Raw genomic sequence first — 23,037 nt, 5'->3', positions numbered from 1 at the left:
TACAAGAAAACCTAGGCATAGATCTTTATGACCTTGGATTAGTCAGTGGTTTCTTAGGGCTCCAAAGCACAAGTGGCAAAAGAAAAGCAGATTAATTGGACTTTGTCCAGGCACTTGGCTGGTTCAGTCGGAGTGGCACGTGACTCTTGATCTTGGTGTTGTAAGTTCAAGTCCTATGTTGGGTGTAGAGATTACTTAAAAATGAAATCTTCAAAAAGAAAAATTGGATTTTATCTAAATTAAAAATTGTTTGTGCTAAAGATATCCTCAAGAAAATAAATCTTGGATGGATCTCAAGGGTGGAATGCTAAATGCAATAAATCAGAGAAAGACAAATACAATATGATTTCACTCATATGTGGAATTTAGGAAACAAAAGAACAAAGTAAAAAAGCAAAAAGCACACTCTTAAATACAGAGAACAGACTGGTGGTTGCCAGAAGAAAGGTGGGTGAGGAGATGGGTGAAATAGGTGAAGGCAATTAAAAGTACATTTACTGTGTTCTCAAAAAACTAAAAGTAGAACTACCCTATGACCCAGCAATTGCACTACTAGACATTTATCCACAGGATACAGGTGTGCTGTTTCGAAGGGACACATGCACCCCCATGTTTATAGCAGCACTATCAACAATTGCCAAAGTATGGAAAGAGCCCAAATGTCCATCGATGGATGAATGGATAAAGAAGATGTGGTATATATATACAATGGAGTATTACTCGGCAATCAAAAAGAATGAAATCTTGCCATCTGCAACTATGTGGATAGAACTGGAGGGTATTATGCTGAGTGAAATTAGTCAGAGAAAGACAAAAATCGTATGACTTCACTCATATGAGGACTTTAAGAGACAAAACAGGTGAACATAAGGGAAGGGAAACAAAAATAATATAAAAACAGGGAGGGGGACAAAACAGAAGAGACTCATAAATATGGAGAACAAACAGAGGGTTACTGGAGGGTTTGTGGGGGGGGGGATGGGCTAAATGGGTAAAGGCCACTGAGTCTACTCCTGAAATCATTGTTGCAATATATGCTAACTAATTTGGATGTAAATTAAAAAAAAAATTTTTTTAAAGTACATTTACTGTGATGAGCACTGAGTAATGTATAGAATTGTTGAATCATTGTATTGTACACCTGAAGCTAATAAAACGTTGTATGTTAACTGTGCTTGAATTTAAAAAAGAAAGTGAATCTTGCATCTCAGTAATAATTTAAAAAACCCAAATAGCTCAATTAAAAAATGGGTAAATGGTTTGAATAGACATTTCTTTTTTTTATGTTTATTTTTGAGAGAGATTTGCAAAATGTTAAGCATAAGAGTTGCTGTATGACCCAGAAATTCTGTAGAATTGGAAACATATGCAAAAACCTGTACCTAAATGTATATAGCAACGTTGTTTACAATAGCCAAAAAATGGAAACAATCAAATGTCAACAAATGAATTGATAAACTATGGTATATTCATACAATGGAGTATTATTTGGCCGTACAAAGCTGTGAAGTTCTGACACACGCCACAACGAGGATGAACCTTGGAAACAGTGTGCTTAGTGAAATAAGCCAGTCACAAAAGGCTGCATATTGTATGATTACATTTATGTGATATATCTAGAATAGGAAAATTCACAGAAACAGAAAGTAGATTCATGATTGCTAGGGGCTGGGGGAAAGTGGGAAAGGGGAATGGGTATAGGATTTTGGAGTTAATAAAAATGTTAAGTTAGATAGTGGTGGTAGTTATATAACTCAGTGAATATAGTAAAACACACTGGATTCTACACTTTAAAAGGGTAAATTTAGGGGCTCCTGGGTGGCTAAGTCAGTTAAGCATCCGACTCGATTTCTGCTCAGGTCACGATCTCACGGTTTGTGAGTTCAAGCCATGCGTCTGCCTCTGCGTGGATAGTGTGGAGCCTGCTTGGAATTCTCTCTCTGTCCTTCTCTCTGTTCCTCCCCTACTTATGCTCTCTTTCTCTCAGAATAAATAAATAAAGCTTAAAAAACAGTTTAGGGTAAATTTATTATCTCGGTTAAGCTGTTATTAAGAAAAGGAAGCCATCAGACTATTTTCTTTAAAAAAGTTTTTTGTTTTTTTTTTTTTAATGTTTATTCATTTCTGAGAGACAGAATGTGAGCAGGGAAGGGGCAGAGAGAGAGGAGACACAGAATCTGAAACAAGCTCCAGGCTCTGAGCTGTCAGCACAGAGCCCGAGGCAGGACTCGAACTCACAAACAGCTAGATCATGTCATGACCTGAGCCGAAGTCGGAAGCCTAAATGACTGAACCACCCAGGTGCCCCAGACTATTTTCTAAAGTATTTATTTAGTATTTACTTAAAGAATTTAACATTCCCTCCAGGAATGAAAGAAGCTTCCTTTTTCTCTATATCCTCACAAACTCCTGGTATCATCAGTCTTTTGGTTTAGCAGTTCTGTAGTGTAGTGGCATCTCATAGTGATGGCAGTTTGCATTTCCTTATTGACTAATGATGATGAGCTTTTTCTCGTGTGCAAATTACCCATTTGTGTATTTTCCTTGATGAAAATGTCTGTTGAAATCTTTCCCCCATTTAAAATTGAGTTGCTTGTGTTATAACTGTGTTGGAAGAGATTTTTTCCAAGTCTTAATTTTTTATCATTAGACTTAACAAAGAATAACATCTTAATAAATATGATCAGAGCAAAGAAAGTATAAGGGAAATTAAAGAAAAGTTTACACATTGTTCACAGCAAGTATAAACAAAACTAAGCAAAGAGTGAAGTCGCTTTTCCTCCATATTAAATGCTTAAACACAGTTTTGAATCCACAGTATGTACCAATATTTAAGTTACTTATAAATATATTAAGTTTTTAATGTGATAAGTGAACTGTTTCTCTCTTATTAAAACTTAGCTAATGTAGATTGTATTGTAACAGATTTTGATCTCTTCTGAATACAGGTCCTTTATCAGATTCATCCATTTGCAAATATTTTCTCTCAGTTGGGGTCTTCTCTTTTCATATTCTTAATGGTATCTTTGAAAAGCAAAAGTTTTACATTTCCATGATGTCCAGTTCATCAGTATTTTTTTCTTTTTTGGATCCTACCTTTGATGACATGTCTAAGAAGTCTTTGTCTAATCCAGGGTCACAGAGATTTTTCTCCTAGTTTTCTTCTACAAGTTTTTAGTTTTACATGTTTATATTTAGGTCTTTAATCTATTTGGAGTTAGATTTTGCATGTGGTGTGAGGTAAGTGACCAACTGTTTCTGTATCACTGGTTGAAAAAAATTATCCTTTCCCCATTGAATTCCCTTGGCACCTCTGTTAAAAACCAGTCATCCACAACTTAGGTTTCTTTCTGAACTCTGTTCTGCTCCATTTATCTAATGTGTGGTCCGTACAACACTGACTTGGTTATTGTACATTTGTAAAAGTAACTTTTGAAATCAAGTAATGTAAGTCCTCCAATGTGCTTTTCTTCAAAATTGTTTTGGCTGTTTTGTGTTTTTATGCATTTCCATTCTGACATCTTCAAAAAATTTTGCTGACACTTTTAATTGCCTTGAATATAGTGGTCAGTTTGAGAATTACCATCTTAACAATATTGAGTTTTGCATTGATGAACGTAGTATGTCTCCGTATTTATTTAGATCTGACTTTTTTTTTTTTTTTAATTTTGGTGACTTGAAATGATTGCTGTTGACAGTCTTGTCCCAGTTGGTTTTTAAAGTTTATTTATTTTGAGAGAGAGAGAGAGAGACGCGTGCGCATGAGTGGAGGAGGGGCAGAGAGAAAGAGGGAGAGGGAGAATCCCAAGCAGGCTCTCCATTATCAGCACAAAGCCTGATGCAGGGGTCAAACCCACAAACTGTGGGATCATGACCTGAGCTGAAATCAAGAGTTGGATGCTTAACCGATTGAGCCACCCAAGCCTCCCAGTTTTGTCCCAATTTTATACTTGTTCCTTTGTGGATGAAAATCACTAACCTTTTCATATATCATAACCAGAAGTCATCCTATGATGTTTTTAACCTTATATAACAACCTATGCTTCCAGCATCTTGATTGTTTTTCTGTCTTAATAAAGGGAAAAAAAAATGGTCTTCAAATGCACTAGCTAGGTATGATTTTGTCCTATGGTACTAGCTATAATGCTTGTAGAAACTCAATTCTAGTGGAAGGGAAGACAGTAGTATTTTATAACTTTTGTTTTGTGTTTCTGTTTGAAGGGTCTCCAACTCCATTCCTTGACGAGAAAATGACCTTCCAAGGATATCAGAACATCCAGAACTGGCCAGAAAATACAAACTTCTGCTTCGAACCTGAACAGTTGGTGAATCCTGCCCAGACTGGTAAGTGCAGGCTTGCCTGTGGCTGCTCAGTGTGAGCGATGACATAAACATGAATAATTTACAGCCACTGCTCACATAGAACCCTTTAGCCTAAGTATAGCTTGTCAGGTACAACCAAAGTGTACTCATTTACCCTGAAAATTTAGGTGACCCTTTCTCCTCTTTCTTGATCCCTTCATCTGAGGCACACACCCCTCTAGATTTAAAGCCTGTTCTGAGTAACTTAACTGAAATTCATACTCACTGAAGACTAATGGTCAGTAGTACCTTAGAACCTAATTCTTCCAAAAGGAATTACTACAGTAATAATAGCACCATTTGTTGAATATCTGTGTTGTGCCTGGCACAGTGCTAGAGCCTTTCTATACATATTTTCTGTGTTTCTTACCTAACTCTGCCAAGTACATATGATCCTCATTTGACAGAAGGGAAAACTAGGACTCATACCCCATTTCTTTTTTTTTCTTCACCTTTTTAAAAAAAGTTTATTTATTTATTTTGAGAGAGGAGGGGGGAGAGCACGTGAACAGGGGAGGGACAGAGAGGGAGAGAGGGAGAGAGGGAGAATCTCAAGCAGGCTCCACACTGTCAGTGCAGAGCCCAATGCGGAGCTAGAACTCACAAACCATGAGGTTATGACCTGAGCCGAAATTGGGAGTCGGACGCTTAACAAACTGAGCCACCCAGACGCCCCTTATACTTCATTTCTATAAAATCAAACTAATCTATAGAGACAGAAAGCATATGTGTAGTTGGCTAGAGCTGGAAATGGTGGCAGGAATGGATTGCAGAAGGACCTCAAAGTAATAGCATCATTGCCGCCACGCCAGGTTGAGAGCTGTTGTCTTGTTTGCACTTATATATGGCTTCTTTTTTGCCATCCAATTAATAAGGAGCTTATAACTGGTTCCAAATAATCTAGTACTTGATGTTCTATGCCATTTTCCAAGTATTGGCTAGGCTAGATATATAATTTTTCAAAACAGCTTTATTGAGATATAATTCACATACCATACAATTCACCCATTTAAAATGTATAGTTCAGTGGATTTTTAGTATTACCTCAAAAAGAAACCCTGTATTCTTTAAATATCACTCCCTATCTCCTTATCCACCCTGGCCCTAAGCAACCACTAATCTCTTTCTGTCTCTCTAAATTTATCTATTCTGGACATTTTATGGAAATGGAATAATATATGGTCTTTTGTGACTAGCTTTCTCACTTAGCAAGTGTTCAAGGACTCGTGGTTTGTGGCATGGATCAGTACTCCATTCTTTCAGAGGACCTCATAATACTGCATTGTATGGATATACTACATTTTGTTTATCTGTTCATCAGTTGATAACATATAGGCAGTTTCCTTTTTTTTTTCTTTACTGTTGTCAGTAATGCTGTTTTAAAAAGGGTTTTGTGTAGTAGACATATACTTAAATTTCTCTTGAGAGAAATACCTAGACTGGAATTGCTGAGCATATGATAACTCAGTGTTTAATTTGAGGAATTGCCCAACTGTTTTCCAAAGCACCTGTACCATTTTATATTCCCACCAGTAGTGGATTAGGTTTGTAATTCCTCCACATCCTTAAAAATGCTTGTTTTTCTTTTTCAAAAATTAGAGCTAACTTAGTTGGTATGAAATGGTATCTTGTTATGATTTTTGTTTGCATTTTTGTATTGGCTAATGGTGTTGATTATCTTTTTCACTTTTCGTGTGTTTGTTGGCTATTTATATATCTTCCTTAGAGAAATCCTCTGTCCCATTTTTAATTGGTTTGTCTTTTTGTTGTGCCCTGTACGAGTTCTTTATAAACTAGACCCTTATCAGGTTTATGATTTGCAAATGCTTTCTCCCATTTTGTGGGTTGTCTTCTAATTTTCTTGATAGTGTCCTTTGATGCATAAAAGTTTTTGATTTTGAAGACTAGTTTTTGTTGCTCATACTTTGATGTCATACCTAAGAGCCCATTGCCAAACTGAGGTCATGAACATTTACCCTTATGTTTTTCTCTAAAATTTTTATAATTTTAGCCCTTGCCTTATTAAGGTCTTCGGTCCACTGTAAATTGGTTTTTCTATATGGTGAGAGGTAGAGGTCCAAATTCATTATTTTTCATGTGGATATCCAGTTGTCCCATCTCCAGTCTTTGGAAAGACTATTCTTTCCCCATTGAATGGTCTTGGTATCCTTGTTGAAATCTGTTAACCATAGATACATAGTTTTGTTTATCAACTCTTAGTTCTGTTCTGTTGATCTATATGTGTGTCCTTAAGCCAGCACTATACTGTCATGATTACTGTTGCTTTGTGGTAAGTTTTGCAGTTGGGAAGTGTAGATTTTCCTACTTTGTTTTTTCTGACGATTATTTTGGTTGTTCTGGGTCCTTTGCATTTCATATGAATTTTAGAATCAGCTTGTCAATTTCTATAAAGAAATCAGCTGGGATTCTGTTAGGAATTGCATTAAATCTATAGATCAAATTGAGGAGTTTTGCCATCTTAACAATATTATCTTCAAATCCATAAACATAGAATGTTTTTCCGTTTATTTATATCTTATTCCTTCACCAATATTTTGTAGTTTTTAGAGTGTAAATTTTATACTCCCTTTTGTAAAATTTATTCCTAGTATTTTATTCTTTTTAATGCTGTGAATGGAGTTGTTTTCTTAATTTCATTTTCAGTTTGTTCATTGGAAGGATGTAGATACACGAGTGGTTTTTGTATATTGATCTTGTATCTTCCAGCCTTGCTGAACTCATTAGTTCTAATAGTTTTTTTAGTGGATTCCTAAGGATTTTCCATATGTAAGATCATGTCATTTACAAATACAGTTTTAGTTCCTCGTTTCCAATCTGGATGGCTTTTATTTCTTTTTTTGGCTTAATTTTCCTGGCCAGAGTCTTTAATACAATGATAACTAGAAGTAGTGAGAGCAGACATCCTTATTTTGTTACTAGTCTTAGAGGGAAAGCATCTAGTCTTTTGCCATTTTTTAAGTATGGTGTCAGTGGTGGGTGTTTTATAGATGCCATTTTTTAGATTAAGGAAAATGCCTTCTATTCCTAATTTGTCAAGTGTTTGATTTATCATGAAAGGGTGTTGGGTTTTGTCAAGTGATTTTTCTACACCTATTGAAATGATCGTGTGGTTTTATTATTATTTTAAGTTTGTTTGTTTGTTTATTTATTTATTTATTTATTTATTTATTGAGAGAGTGGGAGTAAGCAGGGGAGGGGCAGAGAGAGAGGGAGAGAGAGAATCTCAGGCAGGCTCTGTTTGCATTGTCAGCGCATTGCCCAACGTGGGTCTCAATCCCACAAACTGAGATCATGACCTGAGCTGAAACCAAGAGTCAGACGTTTAACCTGACTGAGCCATCCAGGTGCTCCCATGTGATTTCATTTTTTATTCTACTGATATGTATGTATTACATTAATTGATTTTGGGGTGTTAAACTAATCTTGCATTCCTGGGATTAATCTCATTTGGTCATGGTGTATAACTCATGTTATTTGCTGGCACATTCATAAACGTATTGAACATTTTGGCATCCGTATTTAGAAGAGATATTGATCTGTAGTTTCCTTCTGATGTCTTTGTCTAGTTTTGGTATCAGAGTAATATCAGAGTTATACCATTCTGTGGTGATACCAACCATAGAATGAGTTACGAAGTGTTCTCCCTTCTTGAGTTTTAGTTTTGGAAGAGTTTATGAAGAATTGGTTTTAATTTTTCATTAAATGTTTGGTAGAATTCAATAGCGAAGCCAACTTAGGAATTTTCTTGTGAGTAGTTTTTAATTACTAATTCAAGTCAGGAAGGAGAGGAAATAGCAAGGGTAACTTCAAAGGAATTGCCGGTTTTGATGTTGGGGAAAAGCCAGAAAAATATAATGTCTTGAAAGTCAAGTGTGGTAGTCCACCCCCAAGATGGTTCCAATGAACCCCACCTCCTGGTATTCACAACTTGAAGTAGTAACTTCCCATTGTACCAGGGTTGGTCTGTGTGACCAGTAGAATAGATGACAGAAATAATGGTATATCATTTCTAAGATTAGGTTATAAAGGACACTGTGGCTTCCATCTTGGTCATTCTGGGTTTACTCATCCTGGGGATAGCCAGATGCTATGGAGAGGCCCACATAGGGGAGGAACAGAGGCTTCTAGTCAATATCCATGTAAGTAAATCATTGTATAGGCAGGTTCTCCAGCCCCAGTCAAGTCTTCTGATGATCACAGTCTTGGCCAATACTTTGACTACAACCTGTGAGACACCCTAATCATTGAAGGTAGGGAAAAAAAAATAGGTTCTGGGAGACATTTTGAAGGTCAGGTCAGTTGAATTTTCTTATGAATCAAATTTGTATGAAAGAGAGAAGTCAAGGATGACTCCAGTGTTTTTGACCAAAAAGATAGAATGCCACTAGAGATGGGAAGATTTCATGAGGGGTAGTTTGGGAAACATACTACATTTTAGCTTTATTTCATACATTAAGAGTTGGCAATTTGATATGAACGTCAAGAAATAAGGGGTGATATCTAGATGGCTCGAGGTACAAATTTGAGTGTCATTAATTTATACACAGAATTTTAAACTGTGAGATTAGATGAGATCACTAAGGGAAGGAATACAGATAGAGAAAAGGTCTTCCTCTCTCTAACGACTTAATTAGTTCTTTAGTTCTCAGCTTAAATATTTATCAAGGGAAGATCATCCTTGACTTGAACTAAAACATCCCTCTGCTAAATGTTCTCAACCCTGATCTTACACATCTCTGGGTTTTTAGAGCTCACAGAGTCTGCCATATTAGAGGCACCCACTAAAAAAGTAATAAGAAAATGACAGAACTTTGTAGAAACCACTCATTTTTACATGCAAGTTAGCAGTTTCCCATCCTAATGTGCAAACCATACAGCAGTTACTCTCGTTGATGGTTTAAGCTTCCTGTTTTCCTTCAGTGGAAGCCTGAGGAGCAGAGCAAGCGGCAGCATTTCAAACGAAGTGATCCTGGGGAGAGTGAATGGTTAGAATCTCTCTCCTCTCCCAGCTCCCCCACTGTTCTGGAGAAGCAGCACTAGGGCCTCCTCTGTCTCCAGCAGCTTCTCAGTTTGCTTTCTGCTTGTTCATACTTCCCAGTGCCATGGTCTCCCCTGCTTCTGACATCCCTTACTAGAAGAGGGTGGTCCAGCTGCCTCAGAGCCACAGGAATGAACATTCTCCCAAGGCCTAGGTTTTTATGCAGCTGCCTCTGACAAATGAAGCACCTTACGAGTCTACCAAGGAGCTAGTGAGAAATGCAGATTCTTAGGGCCTAGCAATCAGTGTTTCTTTAAGCCTGCAGGGTGATTCAGATGTGTGCTAAATTTTGAGAAGGCCTTCTTAGAACCAAATTCTTGCTCGATCTGACTGGCTTTGTTCTTTTTTTCATCTAAGAAGGCACAGAGTTTCCCTGATGTTTTGAGTGACTTTATTTATGGCAACTCCTGATTCTGGAGCTTATTTCTCTTCTTCAGATGCCAGCTGTTTACCTTGTCTCATTCAGACAGGTTTTGAAAAGTAGTTTTCTTCATGATGCCCACATGAGGTGAAAATGTCTTTTTTACTTGCCTGGCTATCTTTTTTTTTTTTTTTTTTCCTTAATAACCTGAAGTGAATGTCTAAATATATATTGAAAGTTTAATCAAATCTGTACTTTCACCTCTTAGCATGTTATAGAATTGACCATTAGTTGTGTTTTTAGTTTGTTATTTGTTGACTGATTCAGATAATCAAATCGTAGAGAATATGAGATTGCATACTCTTAACTTGTAACAAAGGAATTCGTGATTCTCTACCATTTTCAGTCACATATTATCTCAACTTATTTCACTTATAGTGACAACACACATGTAACCAATCAATATTCATCATAGGCTAATAAGGAATGCTAATCATTTTAGTTGTATTCACTGGGAATGAATTTTAAATTCCTTCTTTATTCCAGATCCCTTTAAGATGCATCATGATGATGGCCTGGAAGATTTTCTCTTTCTCCCCAGTGGAACAACCAATGCTTCAGCATTTACAGAACAAAATGATCCCCTGCAAGACAGTTACGGTATGACTTCTTCAACTGGATTTATTGCTTAACTCCAAACAATTAATGTGGCCTTTAACCCATCACCTTTGAAGTTAACCACTAGGCAGTCATGTTTATTGGCTCTGGCTGTAACAAGTCTCTTTCTAGATTGGTCACAGGAGAGAGTTCACAGTTGGGCTGCTCAGAGTCTGATCATATCCTCTCATGGGATCTTGAAGACACTATCATAGGGCCAGATTCTCTTTCCACATTTTACCAATTCATTGCCTTGGGCAAGTTATGTCCTCTGTAAACTTTGATTTCTTTACCTATAAAGTGGGGCCAGCACTAGTTCCTTCCTTAAAGATGGGGTGATAATTAAGTAAAATTTTGTAGAAGCACTTCTTACGGTGTCTGATACGTGGTAAACATTAAACAGATCTTAGATCTCAATTAGTAGTGTCCTTATTCCTGGTTTTGTTGTATCACTTGTAACATGAACGTGGCCAGGGTACTGTGGGGGAGGTGAAACTTTACTTCTTCCCATCTTAGGTTTTCTGCTGGGACTTGTTAACGACAAGATTAACAGGAGACAAACAGTTTGTCAACAAGCAGCATCCATCACATGGGAGAAAAGTAATTCAAAATGGTAGCTTAGAATTTTGGTTTATATAGCATCTTCAATGAAGAACCATAAATTGGTAGAGAAATGACAGGAAAAGGAAAGCAATTTTAGGCTTCCAGGAGTGGCTAACTGTGGGAAGAAAATGCATGGGAGGAACTAATGGAGTAAGGTTTGCTTGCCGATCCCTCTGGCGCCCTCTCTGGGCTGACAAGAGTCTGTCTCCAGGAAGAGGAGAATTTATATCCCGCCTTTAGGCAGAAAGGGGGAAGTTTTTTCTCGGGTTGCTACTCCCACATTACCTTCAGCTCAAAATAATTTTTATGTCAAAGAGGCATATTTTGGGGTGACATTCTGGTTTCCTTCAGTAAGTCCCTTCAGTGAAGTTCCTTCACCAATAAGTCCCACTTCAGCAGTGCTTATAATTTTGTTTGTTAAGATCCTGGCTAATAATATGTTGCATTTATGCTTTTGTTTGGACTGAATATCTGTAGGAGGAAGGATGTTAAGTCATGCTGTCCATGTCGTCTCTTAATACTTTGATTGTGGCTTTGACTTCTGTTCTGTCAGCTCGCCAGCTAGTGAGCCATTTAGTCTCATTGGCTTCTTTCTTTCTTTCTTTCTTCCTTTTTTTAAATTAAAAAAAAATTTTTTTGTTTAAGTTTATCCATTCATTTGGAGAGAGAGAGCACAAGCAGGGGAGGGGCAGAGAGAGAATCCCGGGCAGGCTTCGTGCTGTTGGTACAGAGCCCGATGCAGGGCTTGATCCCATAAACTGTGAGATGATGACCTGAGCCAAAATCAAGAGTCAGACGTTCAACCAGCTGAGCCACCCAGGCTCCCTTAGCTTCTTCTTTTTTTTTTTTTTTACAGCATATTTCTTCTGTTTCTTTATCTTCCCACTACTCCCCTGCCACACAGCACACCCCCCTGCCTGGGCCACCCCATGTAAGCCCCTGTCACTAGACACGTAGACCATCTCGGTAGGACTCCTGCTCCCTTTTAAATTCATTCCAAATATGCCTGCTGCATTTGCCACCAAGGCCCTATTCTGTATTCATCATGTCATTTTCATTAAGACCTTAACACATCCTTTCTCTCTCTCTCTCTCTCTCTCTCTCTCTCTCTCTCTCTATCTCTCTCTTCAAATCTAAATTTCTCTGGCTTTCCAGATCCTTCTTCCATTGTTGGTCTTAATTCTGTTTTCCCTCTCTGGTACGCAAAATCCACTTGAATCCAACTAACTTCATAGTTGCAGAAACATTCTTGTCCTGTTGGCATCTTCATACTTTGCTCAGGGTTCTCCATCTTTGAAATTGACTGCTCTGTCCTCTCTTTCTGCTCTTGCTTCTCCTCTGAAGCCTTCTGTGGCTATTCTGGTCCTCATAATTGTTTTTAAACTCTTAGCCCACTTAGTACATACTATAGACTATTTGGTACATGTCTGTGTTGCCTTTCTAGCTAAATCATAATACTCCTGATGGCAAGGACCACGTGATATTAAATCCCCTATTATCTGATGACGGACAGCATAGTAATAATCCTTTTACATCTGTCCTAGTTCTTAATAATTTACAAAACATTTTCATAAAACTGTCTTGTTACATTGCAGAGGGAAATATTGATCTCATTTTACAGATGAGGAAATCAAGACTCACAATCCCTTATTATACTTCAGTTGCAATATTGGTGCTTGCGTTCAGTTTTTAGTATTTTGACTCTTTGCAGTGCACTGTAGGAGGCTGCCAACCAATGCTGATTATAATGACATGACAGCCATTTAAAAAATTTGCCCAAACATAAAGAACATTAACAGTTTTTCTTTATACTTCCTTTGTTTTTCACTGGTGCTTAGGTTCGTGTCATTATGGCAGTGTATAAAGCTGATTTTAAATATCAGATGCCTTTTTTGCCCCATTGTTGACCCAGTTTCAACAATCTGTGTGTTTGTGTTTCAATATTAGGTCTGTTTTCCTGTGACACATTTGCTCCTGCAAATGTTGTGCCTCAGGGGTGGCCTGTGGAAGCCCCAAACTCTCCACACCCGGAATCCTTCATTTCCCCGATGGCTGTGACACAGCTTCTGCAGCCCACGGCAGGTAAATTATTAGAACCCGTCTTCACTTAACGGTTACGGTATCATAGTCCGTTTAAATCATCAGACTTATTGATTAGCAGTGGACAGCAGTATAGATAAAGTTTCAGAACTATCACAAATGCCTTTATTACTTCAGTTACTGGTTTCACAGCTGGAGAAGTGAAGGCAAAATTGAAATACAGCACTTGGGGTTCGTGGGCAGAGAACATCCCTTTTCAGTTCAGTGCAGACTTGGAACTCTAAGGTTTTTTTTCTGGATGTCCCACAAGTTCCCATTCTTTTTTTTTTTTTTTTAACATTTTTATTTTTATTTTTGAGACAGGGAGAGACAGAGCATGAACAGGGGAGGGTCAGAGAGAGGGCGACACAGAATCTGAAACAGGCTTCAGGCTCTGAGCTGTCAGCACAGAGCCCGACGCGGGGCTCGAACTCACGGACCGCGAGATCATGACCTGAGCCGAAGTCGGCCGCTCAACCAACTGAGCCACGCAGGCGCCCTCCCATTCTTAAAATAACTGTGTACCTGTGTTGTTGTTATTTTTAAACCTGTGTTTTCCCTCTTCTTTTCCTTTCCTCCTCCACGAGTTATTCTCTTAGTATCCTATTCTTCGAAGTATTGGGACTATCAAAGAGTGGACACAAATACATTAATTAGACAGCTTCTTAGTTATGTTTAGGGTGTTGTGGTCACAAAATCTAGATACTCTTATGCTCTCAGAAAGTAAGTTTTGAATGTAGACCTCTGAGCAGACGATGATGGGTTCTAAATTTCCAACTTATTTCCCTTAGAGCCAGCTGAAGAAGTAGAAGTGAAGAAGGGAGCAGAAGAGAGGGCACCAACAGAAGCATTGGAAATCATGATGGGACTGAAGGCTGATGATATGGCACCATCTAGAGAAACAGAGATGTCTCCAGCCAAGGACATGGCACCAGCCACAGAAACAGAGGTGGCATTGGCTAAAGACATGGATCCTTCTATCAAATCAGATGTGACACTGGCTAAGAACATGGAATCATCTATGGAATCAGATATGGTCCTAGTCAAGGACATGGTACTACCCAAACAAACAGAAGAAGCCCCGGTGAAGGATGCTGTTTTGTCCACAGAAACAGATGTATCTTTAGCCAAGGATATGGTATTGCCCACAGACACAGAGGTAGCCCCAGCTAAGGATGCGATACCATTCAAAGAAACGGAGAGGGCACCACCTATAAAAATGGATTTGTCCCCAGATGAGGGCATGGTAGCACCCACAGACAGACAGATGACCCCAGCCAAGGGTGTGGAATCACTCTCAGAAATAGAAATGGCACTGGCTAAGGACGTTGTGTCACCCACAGAAATATCCTCAGCCAAAGAGGCAGCCTTGTCCTCAGAAACAGAGGTGGCCCTGACTGGGGATATGGCACTGCCCCCAGAAACCAAGATTTTCTTGACCAAGGATGAGGCACTGCCCCCAGAAATGGAAGTGGCCCCAGTCAAGGATATGGCTCCACATCCAGATACAGAAAAGGCCCCAGTGAAAGACATGGCTCCATCCCTAGAAACAGAGGTACCCCTGGGCAAGGATGTGCTTCTACCCCAAGAAACAGACGTGGCCCTGGGGAAGGACCTGGCTTCACCTGTAGAAACAGAGATGGCCCTGGGCAAGAATGTGGCTATGCCCCCAGAAACAGAAGTAACCCTGAGCAAGAATGTGCCTCAGCCTCCAGAAACAGAGATTGCTCTGGCTAAGGATATGGCTCTGCCCCCTGGGACAGAGGTCACCCTGGCCAACAATGTGAGTCCAGCCAAGGATGTTGCACCACCCTCAGAAACGGAGGTGGCAGCCGTTCCAGCTAAGGACATGGAAATTGCGCAGACACAGGAAGAAGTACGTGAGGAGGCCCAGTTAAAATCTCTCCGGGATGAGGGGCCATCAGCTGCATCTACTTTTATCATTTCACCAGGTATGGGTTTATGTTTACTCCTTATTTCTGTCTACCGGCGTGTAGTCTCCAGAAAGGTGAGGGACACACGTTGTGCCAGATAAAATACAGACACTTACACTGTATTTTACAAGTCTACACACATTCCTGCTCTTCTAGACAGTTCTTTCTCACCTTCTCCCTCCTCCAGTTTCTAACACCTTCCTCCTTATTTCTCTGCTGGTCTGTTTTCCTTGTTGATAACTTAAGCCACAAAAGAGAATCTTCACAAACTTGTGCTACCTCATCTGCCTACTTGTGTGCTGTCTCCATAGTCTCTGCCTCCCTCCTGTTGCTGTAGGTGAACTGTCCCTGCTCCTAGGTGTGGCCAGTCTCTCCAGGTTGCACTAGATCCCATCTCCTCTCGCCTACTTAGCATGCTGCCCTGGCCATTCTTTCCTTTCTTGCCTCTCACCAATCTTTGTCCCTCTCCACTGGCTCATTCCCACCAATGTACAAATATCTGTTATTTTTCCCCATCTAAAACAAAACAAAAACTTTCCCAACTTCACTGTCTAGCTACCACTCCATTTCTCTGCTGCTCTCTGAGGACCATCGCTCATTCCTCAAAAACCATTCCTGATTCGAGTTTCTGAAAGGTGGAAAAATAGCTGAAATCTTGCTGCTCTAAAACTTGTGTGGTTTTTACTGTTACATCCAGAACCAGTGACAGCTGTGGGTCAGAAGTACAACGTGCCAACAGATGAGGATTCTGTGTTAGAGAAACAAGACCAGAAGAAACCTGTCAGTAGTCAGCCTTCTGAACTTTCTTCAGAGAGCTCAGGTAAGTTAGGGTAACAAAGGGGACTCTTTGAAACCACTTCAACTGGGAGCAAAGGGGTGATGGTGGATGTTGTCCCTGGTTTCTGGTGATCAGTAGTATTGTTTAGGAAGTCTGTTCTCTGTCTTGGACAGATTTGGTCTTGTTTAGGCAGAAAGTCAGCTTACATATTTTCAAATTACTGCTACATCGACTCAAGACACCTAAATTTTAACCCAGTTCAGCTGTCCACTATGCTATCTTGTGTAATCTCGGGCAGGTTATTTAACTTTCCTGTGTCGCTGTTTATTCAGCTATAAGAGGAATGCACTGGTCAAATGTTACGGAAATCTTTACTAGTAAGCCCTTGCTAGTTAGTGTGTTTCATGGCCCAACAGCATCTGCATTGCTTGGGAGCCTATTAGAAATGCATCATCTTGGCTTCCACTTCAAACCTTCAGAATCATAATACGCATTTTAACAGGTTCTCCAGATAATTCTTATGTACAGTAAACTTTGAGAGGCACTACTCCAAGATACTTTCTAACTTGGAGTTTGATCATTCAGCGAACTTTAAGGTTACAGGTTTTTGATGTAAGCCAAAAGCATGTGTATATGATTAACCACTTAATGATTCTCTGCTTACTTTTCTGTGACTGTGATTAGAAGGGGAGATTGAGGGCAGGGACCCTGACTTATTTCACTGAGAATCTCTAGTGCTTGCATACTGTCTAGCCCCAAGAAGGAGCTAAATAAAGTTTGGTTTTTTAAAATGTTGTTTTAGTGACTCAACATAGCAATAAAGATTTATCAAGTCCTTATTGTGTATGAAATATGCCATGCTGAGGCACACAGATATTTAAGTGTGGGCCATTGCCCTTGTGTTGTTATATCATAGCCTGGATGGTGAGGAAAGTTCCCAGGCGCATGAACTCTGAAACCAAAGTTTTATATAATAATTGAATAAAATAGCACCAAATAGCTGCTGGTTAATTGCCAAATTAAATGTTATAGGTGTTGTGGGGGTACTAAAGCCTTGCAGTTTTTGAGAGAAGCAGTAATTGACCTGAGGTGTTAAATATAGGGTAGCATTTGGAGGACTTTGGAGGGTAAAAAAGAGCAAAAGTGCTACTTAAGTATATTTTAATGTCCTCCGAAGTCATTTCATTGGGTTGACTTGATAAGAGTTGTCTTAGACCTGCTCTTAGTGACACTCTTCCCAGGATCTTGAATCCATACTGCATCGACATAGAGACAGGAGGTTGGACCAGTTGATTTCCTGAAACTTTTCCAAGGGTGCTTATCCTAGTTGTTTTAATTTATAACCCTACTGGGCATTATGTTTATCTTTCTCTTTCAGGAAGAACATTTAGGAACAGAACATTGAAATCTAACACATTTGTCTTTCAAAGTAGAAGGTTTTGGTTCTGGAATGATGAGGATTTTTCTTTGGCCAAATTACTAATTTAGTATCTTTTATCTTCTTCCTTTTTATTCTCCCCAGTAGCATAAGTCTGGCCTTCTGGTCTGTTTCCCAGAGTCGATCCGGTTAATTTGACAAGTAATTAGTATAATATTGGTGACAGACTCTTAGAATTATAAATTCTGTCCAAAATCATATGTATTTCATTCAGTTAATTAACAAATGTCACCAAAGAGATAGGAGCTTATCATCTTGTTGTAGAATTGGGATTTATGTACCTATTAAAAATAATGACAAATGTAAATAAGGATCTGATGAGATTTACAGGCAGTACTTGTTACAGAAGGTTAGAAGATCTCTGAATTTTTTTTTCTTTGCCTGAGATGATGATCTTTGCTAAGTATTTGCTGATCCCAGCTGAGGGTGAGAAATGTTTTGGAAAAAAACTGTAAATAGTATGTAGGTTGGTGAAAATAGACTTAACTGAGTCAGTAAATGGACTTTTTTTTTTAAAAAGAAACAATAACAAGGAGTTTTCTGTTTGGAATTTTGGCCAACTTCATGTATTGCAGGTACCCCTCCCATACAAGGCAAACAAGTGTGCAGACCCAGTGACCGCAGGTCCACTCGGCCCAGGCCTGCCAGGGTCCCTCCTGAGCTGCTGGGAGTCTCTTCTCCACGGAAGACTCTTGATCCTGGGCTGGGACCCTGCTCTCTGTCTGAGTTGGGTTGGGTCTCTGGTTCATCTCCCTGTGGTGATCCTGGGAACCAAAGGAAAACTGTTCATGTTGACTTCCTTGAACCCAAGAGAGATCTTGGCAGGGAAGCCTGGGATATAGAAAGCCCACCGATGATGATGAAGAAAAAAAAGAAGAAACCAAAGCAAAAGAGATATTCTCAACCCCGGGCTGGGGGACCTTGGGATGATGACAGTGTAGACGACCATAAAGGTCATCCCTTTGCAGCTGACACGCAGCAGTCAGGTGTTTTCCCCGGCTTATCTACCACTATGGGCATGGAAGGTGGACTGGCATCCAGAGAAACCTTAAAAAAGGACTGTGAAATGGATTCCATAGCTGCCAAACTGGTAGCTGAGACCTTCATCTCAGAAAGTCTCAGTGTTCCTTTATGTCCTTTGGAAGACACAAAGTCTTCCCCCAAAACTGTAGGAAGTTCTCAGCCCAAGCCAAGAATAGAAGCAGAGGTCAAAGATAACAAGTCAGTACCACTGGGCCAGGACCAGAAATCACTGCAACAAGAGGAATGCAAACCACAGCGTGCACCCCACCCGAAGACCCCTGTGGATAAAAGCCAGACAGTAGGGTCGCCCGATCTAAAAGGACCCCTGACAGAATGTTCTGCACACAGAGTAGAAATTCCTTTGGAGATCAGACCCAAGGAGAGTTGCTCTCCTGCCTTGGACCAAGAGTCTGTGGTTGGGGGTTCCAAACCCATAGCAGGAAAAGTACTGCCTACTCTCGTGCCCACTTTGCCAGCTGGTGCCTCATTAGGAAGTAGTCTAAAAGAAGGGAATGATAAAAGTAAGGTGACTGAATTGCAGAAAGACAGACAGAAAGGGTTTTTGGAAGGAGCTGAAGAGATTAAAGAACTAACAAAGGAAGCTTTTCCCAAGCAAAGACAAGAGATGAGCATCTTGGCTTCCAGGCAGCCGCAGGACGAGGTGTTAGTTCAGGTACCTGGGTTAGGGAATGAGCCATCTCAGAGAATGGCAGGGGACGGCAGAAACAGGAAGGGAAGGGCGGGTTCTGGGAAGGTAAGAGCCAGTTCTGGGAAGGGTAGAGCAAGATCTGAGCCACCGTTTCTTCTGGACAGCTGGAAGGATGGCCCAGCTGTTCTTGCACCAAGTGAGTCGACCCCTAGAACTGAAAGAATGACTGCTGGGCTGAAGTGTGAGGAGCTGGGTTCTTCAAAGCCATCAGGGACCTCAGCGGATCTCCCTGAGGCAGTGGTAACGGGGAAGCCTATGGAGACAGCCGACCCTAGGGGGGCAGGCACCTTGCACACATTAGTTCATTTGGGAAATGGGTCAGGCGTTACTCAGACTTCCGGAGCTAGAGCAGAACAAGGAGCCACAGCTGTAGATACGGGTGTCAGTAACCAGAGCAAGGAAGGAAAGTGTCCTTGGATGGATGGTGAGGCAGCTCCCTGGATTTCTGAAAAGCCTAAGAAAAGGAGTAGTGAGGGCAAAACCAAAAAGTTCAAAAATAATTATCCCACACAGCCTGCTCGAATGGAGAGCAAGGAAGAAATCCCCAGCCCACCTTTTGTAGGGAAAGATGGAGATACTGGTAGCACTCCTCATCAGAACAAGGATTTAGGACTCCCTTTCCCCTTAACTCATGGTCCTCTGTTCTCACATGCATTAGCTCTTCCCACAGTGGAAGTAGGTGACCGAAAGGGGAGAAATGTTGAGGTTAATTCTTTTGAGCTTGGGAACAAAGCTCTTGGTGGGAACAAAACAAACACAGTCAAGGACTCTGCTGTTATTGAATCAGCTACCAAGGTGACAGATGTGAGCTGCCAAGACCAAATCCAGGGGGCAGGATTTGTTCCTTCAGTAGTGTCTGAGGAGAATAAGACAGATGCAGCCAAGGGACACACTGCAGTGGCTGACAAACCAAATAAAAGGAGCAATGATGGAAAAAGTAAAAAGGTTAAAAATAGTTTTCCCGAGAAGCATCTTCTGGAGAATAAGATAGATGCAACGAAAATACATGTTCCCATGGAAACCACAGGGGACCACAGAATTGAAGGAATGGGCTACGTGGATGAAAATAGAAATATTACGTTTACCTGCCCCAGAACACCACCAGGGTTGATGAATAAGTCAGCCTCTCCAGAGGCTCGGGAGTCAGCAGCCTGTGAAGGACCACCCACTCCTGCTTCTCAAGTAGTAAAGGAGGGTGTTTCTTTTCCAAACTCCTTGGCAGAAAGTGGGCAAGAGACAACTCCAGCCCAGATATCCACATCATTAGTGGTGGATAACCGCAGCAAAGATGGAGTCCCAGATCAAGAAAGACCCAAGGCCCCCTCCGTTGTTATGCCTTCTACAACCACAGGAGGAGTTACCCTAACTTCTACAGCAGCCACAGAAACAGTTAACCGTCAGGGGGGTAGCTGTCTTAAGAATAAAGGTGAGCTTGCCGATCCCGTGAAAACTGAAGCAGGGATAGAGGGAGGACATGTGATAGGAGAATCTGAGTCAGTGCCCAGTGGTGCATCTAAGCATTCAATAGAAAAAATCACAGAGCTTGCAAAGGAACACTTTCTTTCCAGAGTGCCAGTAGAAGACCAAAGCCTAACAGGTGAGGTCAGAGTCCTAGAAACGTGTGCGGATGGTAATAATTTTCCAACACACCCAGTTACTGAAAAGAAAGAGTCTGAGGGAGGTGCTGCTCCAGTTCAAATCCCCAACTTATTAGGAGACAAAGCACAAAAGCCCAATTTGTGTGAGGACCAAAATGCTGACAGTAGCGATTCCAAGGACCCAGATGGTTTGAATAAGGAGGTAGATAGGGCTCTTTTGCCTCCGAAAAGTGAAGAAAATAAAGTGGAAGAAGTTAACCTGGCTTCTCCAATCACTGAATCAGAATCGATTTCCTTGGCAACACCAGAATTCCAGTCCGATTCCTTGGATGGCAAAGCTGCGACTACCCCGTTGCAGGTGGTAGATCAGTTAATAGTGACTGCTTCCGAGGATCTTGAACTCCCGGAGCCCAAAGATAAGATCTTGGAGGCACCTGACACAATGACTGAAAAGTCTGAACCCAAGGCACCCGGAGAAGGGAAGAAGGAAGATAAAGGCAGAGTGGCAGAACCGATGAAAGGCTACATGAGACCTACCAAGTCCCGAGGCCTGACTCCACTTTTGCCAAAGTCTCCCATCCAGGAGCGAGAGAGATCCAAGCAACTAAAGTCCAGCGGTATGACCCTGCCATGGGGCGATGTGTGTGCTTGTGGCTTTTGAGTCAGCATCCAAAAGGCACAGAGCTCGTGCTTCGGTTCCGTCCAGATTCTAATCATCCTTGTTAATCATTGGTTTGTTGGCATGAAAATGTGTAATTGCTAATGACGTGTTTTCTGCAGCCAGGGCATGCCTTGTGTCCAGCTTGAGGAGGCTGGTGACTTGGTTGCATGCCTTTTTTACCCAGCACTGAACCTTGAGCTTTAGAGGAAGTAGAATTTCAAACAATAAATTGTTTAGCAGAAGGCCTGTCACCATCCACTATTCTTCATTAAAAATTTTTTTTTTTTTTTTTTTTTTTTGCCTCCTGTGTGTAAAGCTTACAGCCAGATTTAATCATTATTTTGTATAAGGATTCACAGGAGGAAAGAAAACATTTCAAGTTCAGCTGTATGCGTGGGATTTTTTTTTTTTTTTTTTTTTTTGTCTGTATATATTTGTAGCTTGTGCTGGTGGGACTGAATATCCAAATTGCTTTTAGAATCCGTGAAAATGGTCTTCCCCATATGAGGACCAGCATTGGTAGGCACAGACTTTGTGTTTCTGAGTAGTGGGAAATGATCTGTCAGTGTCGCACCACATCTTTTACCACTTTGATGCTCACAGCCATTGACTCCAGGTGCATGTTGGGCAGAGCTTGGGGCATCAGTTGTTGTCTGTAAAACATACTCTACATCTACGGACAACTCATAAAACTTGCCAGTGTGAGATTCCTCATAATTTTGCCCTTTTTGGATCTCACCAGTCAAGTTATTGGAATGAGATTGAGCAAGATGATTCCTTTGAGATTTAGAAATGTTTTCTTTTCTTTCTTTCTTTTTTTTTTTTTCCCTGAAAAGTATACATCTAATCATAGCTTCCCGGAGCCTAACCTTCGAAAAGATGTTTCCTGGCGTTTGAGTTTTTTCAGCTTACAGATGATGCTGTTTCCCACCTCGCATGATGCAGCTACTAACTCCAGAAATTAAAATAACACCAGTTGGCCCTGGGGTTTTGGAGAGGCTTCGTCAGGGGATGATGTGCTGCATGGTGTGGCCTTGTTGTTTGAGGTCAAGCTTGTGATTTGCATGGATTTGTACCCAGTGAGGAACACGTGCTGTGTGTGTAGAGAATACTAAAGGTCATTTATCTGCGTAAGACATTCTCGTCTTTTCTGTTCTTATGTTTCTTCTGTTAGCTACCCTATTACCGAGGCAGGAAATGAAGTCATATGTAGAGGGCTTTCCAGCCTTCATTAACACTTCTGGTTCTTTACTAGAGTTTGTCTAGAGTTTGTAGACTCTTTAGTTTCAAGGGTAATGTTTTCCTGAACTCTAGCCATTTCTTTTTGCTCAGTATTTCTAAAGAAATGTAGCGAGAGGATTTGTTTTGATTCTTGAGCAAGCAAAGCAGAAGTTTGAGAACCGTGAGGGCCCAGCCTTGGCCAGGCCAGGACCAGAGACTTGTGTTAGAGGTGGCCTTGCAAAGGGGCTGAGGAGAGAATGGTGGGTTTCAGGCAAAATTTGGTGTTTCTGCTAGATTTCGATCACACCTTTTCCCTAAGGACAATGTATACTTTTTTAATGGATAATTTTTTTAACTAATTTTTGAATGTTAGTACATTCCCATGGTACAAAGGGGTATACACTTAAATGTAAGTCTGCCTCCCTCCATCAGTCCCCATTCAAGTTTCCCTCTCCAGAGACACCCAGTGTTAACAGTGTCTTATACATCCTTCCAGAGAAAATTTACACATAAAGAAGCAATAGCATATATATTTGCAGATTTTATACAGATGA

The 23,037-nt window shown here is 40.5% G+C and overlaps 1 protein-coding gene across 12 annotated transcripts in view; it reads left to right on the top strand.

Moving 5' to 3' along the window:
* MAP4 (microtubule associated protein 4) overlaps positions 1-23,037 on the top strand; it is a 206,183-nt gene that overhangs the window by 136,300 nt on the left and 46,846 nt on the right. For 8 of the 12 annotated variants that reach the window (XM_042929181.1, XM_042929188.1, XM_042929184.1 and 5 more), the window contains 6 exons: positions 4,222-4,344; positions 10,329-10,442; positions 12,990-13,124; positions 13,913-15,073; positions 15,753-15,875; positions 17,847-21,218. In XM_042929181.1, coding sequence (XP_042785115.1) covers positions 4,222-4,344; positions 10,329-10,442; positions 12,990-13,124; positions 13,913-15,073; positions 15,753-15,875; positions 17,847-21,218 — 5,028 coding nt within the window. The remainder of the gene's footprint in view (positions 1-4,221; positions 4,345-10,328; positions 10,443-12,989; positions 13,125-13,912; positions 15,074-15,752; positions 15,876-17,846; positions 21,219-23,037) is intronic. The other 4 variants (XM_042929193.1, XM_042929192.1, XM_042929190.1 and 1 more) reach the window with 1 other exon arrangement.

This window comes from Panthera leo, chromosome A2 (assembly GCF_018350215.1).
Source record: "Panthera leo isolate Ple1 chromosome A2, P.leo_Ple1_pat1.1, whole genome shotgun sequence".
NCBI classification, from domain to species: domain Eukaryota; kingdom Metazoa; phylum Chordata; class Mammalia; order Carnivora; family Felidae; genus Panthera; species Panthera leo.
The sequence above is the reverse complement of the archived record's forward strand: the minus strand, read 5'-3'. Positions and strand labels throughout refer to the sequence as shown.